Genomic DNA, 9,571 nt, shown 5'->3' with positions numbered 1-9,571 from the left:
CAAGAAGCGAACCAAGATTAACCAACCCGAGTATCAAGGTCGCGATAAGAGCCGGACCAGAACCAAACCCAACCGATCGAAACAGAACCGGCGCGTAGAACGCATTAACCGTGATCCCGGTTAACTGCTGAAAACATGGTATCGCCACAGCAACCACAAGATGAGGCCTATACCGTCTTTCCAATATCGTCTTCATAAAAGGTTCGGCTCTAGCCTCTATGGCTAGCTGGCTTGACCTAGCCAACGCCGCTAGCTCGGTTTCCACATCAGCTATGTTTTCGACGCCACGTAGCTTTAGCAACGACGCGTGAGCATGTTCGTGTTTCCCACGGGCCAAGAGGCTAGAAGGTGTGTCGGAAATGAATAGACATCCGACGGTCATGATCGCGGCTGGTACAGCAGCTAGGCCTAGTGAGATGCGCCAGCCGTTGTGAAGGCTGTCCGTGCCGTAGTTTATTAGATTGGCTGCTACTACTCCGACACCGATGAAGAATTGAAAGCCTGAGTTGAATGCTCCACGCCATCGCGGTGGCGCTACCTCCGAAAGATATACCGGAGCCGCCTAGCGTACGTACGTGTTCACATTCAAAAATTTTAGTTACCTTGTAATAGATTTGCTTACAAAAACCAAATACAAGTTAAACCGAAACTAAACTGTCTACAAACCGCATAATTTTATTGTAATAACAAACCAACAAACTGAAACAGAAACTGGACCATAACAGTTTTAGTAAGAGTAAAAAATTAAAAAGTTGTATATTTTTATTATTGCATAAATATAATAGTAATGAAATTTTATGAGACCAGGCCATAACCATACGAACTATATCAGTATGGAAGTGATTTAAAAAAAAAATTAAAGAAACTAAATTATAAATCGGATGGCTCACTTTTCCATGTATAATTTTGTCACTTTTTCCATAATATAATTTTGTCACACAAACAAACAAAAATATATTATGGACTTTAGTGAAATTGGAATTACAGCTACCTGGTTGGTGAAACCAACACCAAATCCTAGCAAAATCCGACCGGAAATGAGCATGGCTATGTTGGCAGCTAAACCATTGATCAGGGCACCAAAGAGGAAAGTGAAACCGCCGAGGATCATGGTGGTGCGGCGACCATAAGCCGCAGTGAGACGGCCAGCCACTAAGGAAGCGACTAAGCCGGCGACATAGAGGCTAGATGTGAAGGCCGTAAGAAGTTGGCTGTCGTAGACGCAGTACACATTCGTCTTAGCTTCCGAAGCTTTTTTAAGAACTGATGGAAAGAATTTCTCAAGAAACGGCTTCATAGTCGTCACACCCCCTTTGTTAAATTTAAAAATCAAAAATTAAATTAATTAGTATAATTTGGTTTTTACTTAAATTTTAAAAACTTGTTGTATGAGATGATCCTTTGTGTGCTAGAATTATAACCTGAGATTCCGATGTCGTATCCAAATATGAGACCGCATGAGGCAGCCACAATGCAACTCATGACAACTGTGGCTGTGATCTTGGCGTCAATGTTGCCGGCGTCCGAGTCATCAAGAGCCAATCCTCCGATAGCCATTTTGCTTATCCCTTACGAATGCATGAAAAAGTTGTTTTTGTTATAAACCCAAATGAACAAAGAGAATACATTAAAGAGGGCTTTTAGGTGAATCTTTTAGTTAGTTGGCGTCATGACTTNCAGGATCATGGTGGTGCGGCGACCATAAGCCGCGGTGAGACGGCCAGCCACTAAGGAAGCGACTAAACCGGCGACATAGAGGCTAGATGTGAAGGCAGTAAGAAGTTGGCTGTCGTAGACGCAGTACACATTCGTCTTAGCTTCCGAAGCTTTTTTAAGAACTGATGGAAAGAATTTCTCAAGAAACGGCTTCATAGTCGTCACACCCCCTTTGTTAAATTTAAAAATCAAAAATTAAATTAATTAGTATAATTTGGTTTTTACTTAAATTTTAAAAACTTGTTGTATGAGATGATCCTTTGTGTGCTAGAATTATAACCTGAGATTCCGATGTCGTATCCAAATATGAGACCGCATGAGGCAGCCACAATGCAACTCATGACAACTGCGGCTGTGAACTTGGCGTCAATGTTGCCGGCGTCCGAGTCATCAAGAGCCAATCCTCCGATAGCCATTTTGCTTATCCCTTACGAATGCATGAAAAAGTTGTTTTTGTTATAAACCCAAATGAACAAAGAGAATACATTAAAGAGGGCTTTTAGGTGAATCTTTTAGTTAGTTGGCGTCATGACTTGATGGTGCAAGTGTGCAACCACTTATCTGTTTTTTCTTTTTTTCTTATGGTTACAATTTAGTACACAAATGCATACGTCGAAGTCGCTTAATTGGACCACTTACCTATATACGTATACGTAATAATGAACTATACTAATTCACGTTAGTAAAAAAATACCATATGTAGATAACAATAGATCGAGTTGGGTATAAACATCCTTATACCCATTAAAACTATGAGAATATGAAAATAGATACCCGCACACAAAGACAAAGTTTACATAATGGTGGTTTGTCACGTGTTCCACCATTTTGGTAGGAAGAATTAAATATGTTAGTTTCAGCCTCAGTGCTTTTAATTTTAGTAACGTATACAAGCGTTACGACATGTATCACATCACGAAACCATTTTCTGAGATGTACATTTTGACTAAATGTGTAATATTTGCTTAATTTTGTACCATTTTTCGCATGTAGTGACGAATTAATATTTGGCTCCATTGAAGCAAAAATTTTAAAATATAAGCAAATTGAGAACGAACCCCATCAATTAGTTGGTTTGTATAAAAACATTAATTAATACCTACACAATGTGTCCATGACTCATGATATAGATTCCAAATGCGGAGTCTTCAACAATAGAGCTATTGGGACTTTACGTTCGAGTCCACCACCTATTGTGATCACTTTAACAAGTCTTTAACAATAGAGCTATATTGGCAGTTTGGCAGTACTTTTTATAAATTAATGGCCTCAAAATTTAAACTAGCACATAAATTAAAGGCCATACCAACACATGCTTGTGTAGCAACTATTGAAGGCGTGCTCTCGAGATAAATCTTGATAGTCTTATAATAAGGTTTAAATTTCTCTGAAGTCCTAATTGTACAAACCTCTTTTGTATTGAATAAGAAACCACCTTCTCTAATTTCGACATTATCTTTGAGGTTTCAACCTAACTATGCTCGCTACAAATTGTCAGTACGTGTATTGAACTTGTATGTCATTATTTAATGTGTTTGAAACCTGCTTTATACAAAAATAAATAAATAGGGGATATAATAAATTAAACTAGGTGATACCTCTTGCTACTTGCGCTACAACACGGAAAGACAAGACATATATTGTAATTAATTTATGTATATTTCGAATGCATAAAATGTTTGGTTTATATATTTTTTTATAATTCAAAATTTTAAATATTGTTGACTAGTATATTTGGTTTACTTACATGATATAACATACACATAACTATTTTAGAATAACAAAGACATCTCGTCCCATGCCGTCTTGTCCTGTCCCGTCCAGTTTCATCTCATCCCTACCCGTAAATTTTTTTATGTCCCATAATTGTTCTCTTTTAAATAATTAACTATTAGACAATTTTTATTGTCCAAAATATTCGGGTAAGAACATAACTAAATTTTGTGTTTTTCTCACATTTTTTGACATAAATTTTATTTTCTTATGCAATAGAAGATTTGTTCATAGTAAATAAATTAAAAAGCTACTTATTAGTATTCAATTTTCCATAAATATATAGTAATGCAATATAGTCAGCCAATTGTAATTATTGAATTTTAGAGTTTTAAATACTTAATTTAGGGTAATTACTATTTAGAAATACAAATATAAATTGAAATTTCTTTGCTTCTTTTTTTGTTTTTTAAAAATGATTTTTTAATAATTTTTCTTAAACAACAAATGTTATCCATGAAATATTTTATTTTTATAAATATATATTATTTTTATTTATAATAACAAAATATTAGTTACATAAGATATTTTGCATATCTTGTGTGTTTAGAGAGTATTGACAAATAATTTGATTTTATATATCCATTAAAATAAATTTGAATTGGTTTTTATTAATTTCACATATCTTATATATTAATTAACTTCATATTATTGAGGCTATAATGAATACTATTTTAAAATACCTTTTAAATTAATTTAATTTTTATTTTAAATTGTAATTAGTTAATTTTTAGAAAAAAAAATAAACTGGATTTATTTATTTGATCCTAAAACTGTGAGGAAAAATATATACAAATATTAATTTTAATATTATTTTCTTGTTTTTCCTAAAATATTAAAAAATCAGAAATTTAGATTTGATTTATTATGTATTTAAACGTTTTCCTTATTTAATTATGATGTATATGTTTTCTTTAATTAAATATTCTAATCGATTAAGATTTAGGCAAGATTATCCCAAAAAATTGTTTTAAATTTGCAGTTAAAAACAATCTCGGTAATCAAGCAATTTTGTATGATTTGGAAATCAAAATATATGGTTTAAATTAAAACCATTGAAAAAATCAGTGGCCAAGATTTAATTTTATTTTGATAATCAACGGTAAATATTTGAAGAGATAATCGGCTCAACTAATCGGGTATTAAATGATCCGCTCGGGATCCGACTTAATTTGAATGGTTAGAGAATTTTAATTCCATGATATACAAATGTATTATAATTATTGATTTCTAACAATTTTATTTAAAAACTACCAAAACAAAGTCTTGGTCTAAAAGTTGATCTAGGTCTGGGCATAAAAACCGTACCCGAATATCCAACCCGGAACCCGACCCGAAAAACTGGATTTGGGGTTGGGTACGGGTTTGCCTATAAAACCCTATTGAGTTCTATTTTCTAATACCTGTGGGTTCGGGTTAGGGTCGGATAATACCCGGTACCCGTTTGGGTACCCATTAAACCCTAACATATAAACATATTTATAATATTTATCATTAATATAATGCAATTAACCTAAAATTATGATTATAATTTTGAATATTTCATTTAGTTTTATACCTAAATATCAAAAATCATCAAAATATCTAAAATAATTTGTCACATAAATCAAAATTTAACTAAATTTAACTAATTTTAATTATATTTTTTGGGTACCCGGTAGTTCGGATACTAATCGGGTTCTAAAAGTTGTAACCCAAACCGACCCGAAGCCGATAGTACCCAAACCAAACCGAACCTATATACCTAAAAATATCCAATGAGTTCTATTTTTCTAAACCCGTTTACTCGAACTCGAATGGGTAATACCCGAATCCGAACGGATTACCCAAATGCCCAGCCCTAAGTTGATCCATGAGTACCTGTTTTAATAATATAGATTATTCATTTTTTTGGGTCGGAAATATATATTTAGGCTTTTAACTTTCAAGATTTCATTTTAAACTTTGTTTGTAATGTAATATACAAGTTAATTTTTTATTTTTTTATATATTTTTTTATTTTTATGATCTAGTTAATTACAACAAGATAGAGGAATATATTTTAAGAATTAAATCTCCAACGAACTACCTATATTGACTACTTTTTAGATTTCACTCTACCAAAAATATACATTCATAAGAAAAGCAATTTATTACTATTTGTTTAAAACAAAATAATACAATATATAATAACACAATCCCTCACCAATTAGAACACTAAAAGCCATTATCTTCTCCAAGGTAAGAAAAATGAATGCTCTAACAACTCAAACCCTAATCGTCATAGTTTTTTTTCCTTATAATTCCAACATCATTAGCAGCACCATCAACACTCGAAGACAGTTTCACACAATGTCTCACTGTTTTCAAACCTTCCGACCCAAAGTCCCCAGTTAAAAACTTCACATACAGGCAACAAAACCCTAACTTCCTCACCATCCTTAACAACTACGTCCGTAATCTCCGTTACTTCAACGGCACCACGCTTAAACCACTAGCGATCGTGGCCGCGGCTCACTTCACTCATATCCAAGCTACAATCAACTGCGCCAAAAAACTCGGCCTCCAGCTCCGGATCCGTAGCGGAGGCCACGACTACGACGGAATGTCTTATTTATCCACGGTCGATTTCGTCGTCCTCGACATGTTTAACTTACGGTCAATCGAGATCGATCCAAAACTCGATACCGCGTGGGTACAATCCGGTGCGACCCTAGGAGAGATCTATTACGAAGTTGCCAACAAAAGCAACAACCTCCGTGGGTTCCCAGCCGGAATCTGCCCTGGTTTAGGCGCTGGTGGGCATTTTAGCGGTGGAGGTTACGGAAACATGATGAGGAAATACGGTTTATCGATTGATAACATTATAGACGCTAAGATCGTCGATGCTAACGCAAGAGTCTTGGACCGGAGCTCAATGGGAGAAGATCTTTTCTGGGCCTTACGAGGCGGCGGAGCCGCTAGCTTCTGTGTTGTCTTAGCCTGGAAGATCAAGCTTGTTCCGGTGCCGGAGAAAGTCACAGTCTTTAACGTTGAAACGGTAGGAAACAGAGGAGGAGTAACCACTACCGATCTTGTATCCAAATGGCAAGAGATCGCTGACAAGATCGACAACGATTTGTTTATAAGATTAACGTTGAGCTCAAGTAACAAGACTATGAAGGCTTCTTTCATGGGAATGTTCTTAGGAAGCTCCGAGAAGCTTCTAGAGATTATGAACGTCAAATTCCCGGAACTCGGTATTAATAAAACAGAGTGCATAGAAATGAAATGGATCGAATCGGTTCTGTTCTGGCTTAGTATCCCACCCGGTACAGCGCCAACATCGGTCATGCTAAACCGGATCCCGCAAAAGCAAATCTTCCTCAAGAGAAAATCCGATTACGTGCAGAAATCGATCTCAAAACCCGGTTTAGAATCGATATTCAAGATACTGTTAGAGAACGAGAACGTGACGATGGCTTGGAACCCGTACGGCGGGAGAATGAGCGAGATACCGGAGACAGAGACGGCGTTTCCTCATCGAGCAGGGAAAATGTTCAAGATTCAGTACTCCTCGAACTGGTTCGTGCCAGGTGAAGCAGCCGCTAGAGATTGCTTGAGCCAGACGGAAAGAGTGTTTGACGCAATGAGCCCTTACGTGTCTAAAAATCCAAGAGAGGCGTTTTTGAACTATAGGGACGTTGACATTGGGAAGAGCTTGAACTCAACATACGAGGAAGGTAAAGTGTATGGAGTTAAGTATTTTAAGGATAACTTTGAGAAGTTGGTTCAAGTTAAGACAAGAGTTGATCCCGACAATTTTTTCCGATACGAGCAGAGCATTCCGGTGCACATTAGCCGCCGTTAGAGACTTTTCTTATATATTATTTGTCTTGTTTTATGTTAATCTTTGTATTAATTAATAAATAATAATACACAGTATGTCGTTGTTTTTTTTGAGTTGATTTGCTGGGTTGACCCATCAGAAAAAGATTAGCTAAGTGGGCTTGACTGGGCCTCATACTCAAGTCAGTAAACGACAGTAGATTAGGGGTCGTCTCCTTGTGATTGTGTTGTGGCAATATCGTCCTTCTGGTGCCTCTGTGCTCTCAAGATCCTTTACTCAAACCCCGTTTTCTCGTTGGTGTCGTCTCTGTAGAACTGATGGAGCCTCCTGAAGGTTATTTAATTTGATTTTCACTGATGATTTGTTAAGTTTCATTAATCGCCCACCTAAATGAAACGACTGGAAAATTCTTGTTCTTGTTAATCTACAGATGGGAAATCTAATTTCGCCAAAGAGCTTTATGGTGAAAGTTTGAAGCTTTCGCCACATGGTGATTGACTCTTATACCTTCATAAGTTGCGATTAACAAAGTTTTTGCAAATATGTTCTCATAAGTTTACTATAATTTTCAATGAGGCTTAGCTGAGAAGCTTTTCTTCTATTACTGGGAATGTATCTTGTGTTTGCTTGGTTGTTAAGGATTAGAGCAGAATTAAACGTCTCTCTGAGAAGAGTCTTCTTTTGGGTATAGGTAATGTTGATCACAGTCTTGAGGATTCAGATGATCCCTTTTACGGAAGTTCAGATGAAGAATATAGTGAAGCTCGCGTGTTGGACAATGATAATAAGTTGAGACGTGAGAAATTCCACACGGTATTCTTTTTTCTTCTTTTAACTTTATCATTCTCTCTTATGTAAAATGTTTTTCAGTTTTGATCAATTTCTCTATATGTCTGGCTTTTCTTGTAAATCGAAATCACAGGCGGGATACCGTGAAGGGATTGCTGCTGGGCAAGAAGCTATAGCGCAGGAAGGTTATAACTTTGGCTATAAGGAATCGGTTCTTGCTGGCTACAAGTTTGGTATTGTTAGAGGTGTTTCCAGGTAGAATTAGTCATGAGCTGCTGCGATGTGTCACATATCCGATGAAGTAGTTTATACTTATTCTGTTTTGACCCTTTTTGAAGTGCACTGGCTTTCTTACCTGATGAGCTAAGAGAAAAGCTGATCGATGAACAAGAAACTAGAGAGAAGTTTCAGAAATTACACTGTTCTGTTCATGCTCTCTCAACGGAAGCCGCAATGAAGCTGTTTTATGGAGCTCTGACTTCAAAGGAAGGGGAAGAGAAGAGTGGAGCAGAAGGGTCTGACTCTGGTTCTGCTTCTGGTTCGGGTGTTAACGCCACAACTGACTTGGGAAGCTATGTTGCTGAGCTAAACTCTCTTCTTGACAAATCTCCTAAGATTGAAGTTAAATTGGACACATAAAGCAAGATTAGTAGTGTCTTGTCTCCAAACCAAACTGTTTGTAAGTTCGGTTCTGTTTGGTTCGTTGTTTTATAAAGACAAGAGAAAAAAAAATAGTCGGAGAGAAGAGAAAAGCAAAACAGAACGCTGAACTTGCGTTAGACGTTAATCAACACCGTCTCAAATTTATCAAGAAAACATCAGTTTGAATTTCTCATATGTAGAGATCTATTATTAAAAAGCCTTCAAGTTTGGACTGTTGTATAATTAATTGGAAAAACCATCTGTAGCCCCCTCGTAAGTTTCATATAGCACCACAACTACACAAAATTTAAACCTCGATCTCGGTCCACACAAATCGGAAGTTCGAAACCTCATAACACATAAAATCAAAATTCATAACCTAAAGACATATAAACACGGTTTATGTTCGGTTTACTACTACCCAGACAATTGTTAACCACATTAGGACTAAAAAAACCGGATTTAACCTTAGTACAACCCGAATTTAAGATCGAAATCTCTAAATCTCAGAATTGAAGAACCCAAGATTTTGAGAACCAATAAATCTAATCGATTGGTCTGTTGATGGCGATATTCATGATGATGAAGTCGAATCATCCCAACCACGTTGCAAATCATCTCAGTCACCTCTCACCACCACACGATGAATCTGATAGTAAGGAGAGCCTTCTCAAGGCATTGTCTCTCAAGTCTCAAGTAAAATTGTCTCAAGGCACTTTTAGTCACGGATGAATGAGATTAGAAGAGACAACAGGTCTGTTTATTGTTCTCTAGTATGACTCGGTTTGCTCAATCTCTGTAACTATTTTTCTATGTTTTATATTGCCTTTTTTGTTCTCTGCA

The 9,571-nt window shown here is 36.3% G+C and overlaps 3 protein-coding genes and 1 pseudogene across 4 annotated transcripts in view; 2 read left to right on the top strand and 2 right to left on the bottom strand.

Moving 5' to 3' along the window:
* LOC104742014 (sugar transport protein 5-like) overlaps positions 1-1,661 on the bottom strand; it is a 6,625-nt gene extending 4,964 nt beyond the window's left edge. The window contains exons 1-3 of the mRNA XM_019235937.1: positions 1,422-1,661; positions 992-1,311; positions 237-562 (exon numbers count right to left, since the gene is read on the bottom strand). Of these exons, the coding sequence (XP_019091482.1) occupies positions 237-562; positions 992-1,311; positions 1,422-1,557 (782 nt within the window). The 5' untranslated portion in view covers positions 1,558-1,661. The remainder of the gene's footprint in view (positions 1-236; positions 563-991; positions 1,312-1,421) is intronic.
* Positions 1,654-2,262, bottom strand: LOC104743789 (sugar transport protein 5-like). Its single transcript, XM_010464835.2, has 2 exons — positions 1,997-2,262; positions 1,654-1,886 (listed from the first exon to the last, which is right to left on the bottom strand). Exons 1-2 carry the CDS (start codon positions 2,130-2,132, stop codon positions 1,654-1,656), a joined length of 369 nt encoding a protein of 122 aa, XP_010463137.1. The 5' UTR covers positions 2,133-2,262.
* Positions 5,706-7,318, top strand: LOC104743788 (annotated as a pseudogene).
* Positions 7,510-8,919, top strand: LOC104742013. 2 transcript variants are annotated; one of them, XM_010462970.2, is made up of 5 exons: positions 7,510-7,630; positions 7,728-7,787; positions 7,989-8,110; positions 8,220-8,341; positions 8,425-8,919. In XM_010462970.2, exons 1-5 carry the CDS (start codon positions 7,615-7,617, stop codon positions 8,723-8,725), a joined length of 621 nt encoding a protein of 206 aa, XP_010461272.1. In that variant the 5' UTR covers positions 7,510-7,614; the 3' UTR covers positions 8,726-8,919. The 2 variants fall into 2 exon arrangements, with proteins under 2 accessions (XP_010461272.1, XP_010461273.1); XM_010462971.2 differs by lacking the exon at positions 7,728-7,787.

Source organism: Camelina sativa, chromosome 14 (genome assembly GCF_000633955.1).
Source record: "Camelina sativa cultivar DH55 chromosome 14, Cs, whole genome shotgun sequence".
Lineage (NCBI taxonomy): Eukaryota > Viridiplantae > Streptophyta > Magnoliopsida > Brassicales > Brassicaceae > Camelina > Camelina sativa.
Note: the sequence above shows the minus strand (reverse complement) of the source record. Positions and strands in the feature narration are given on the sequence as shown.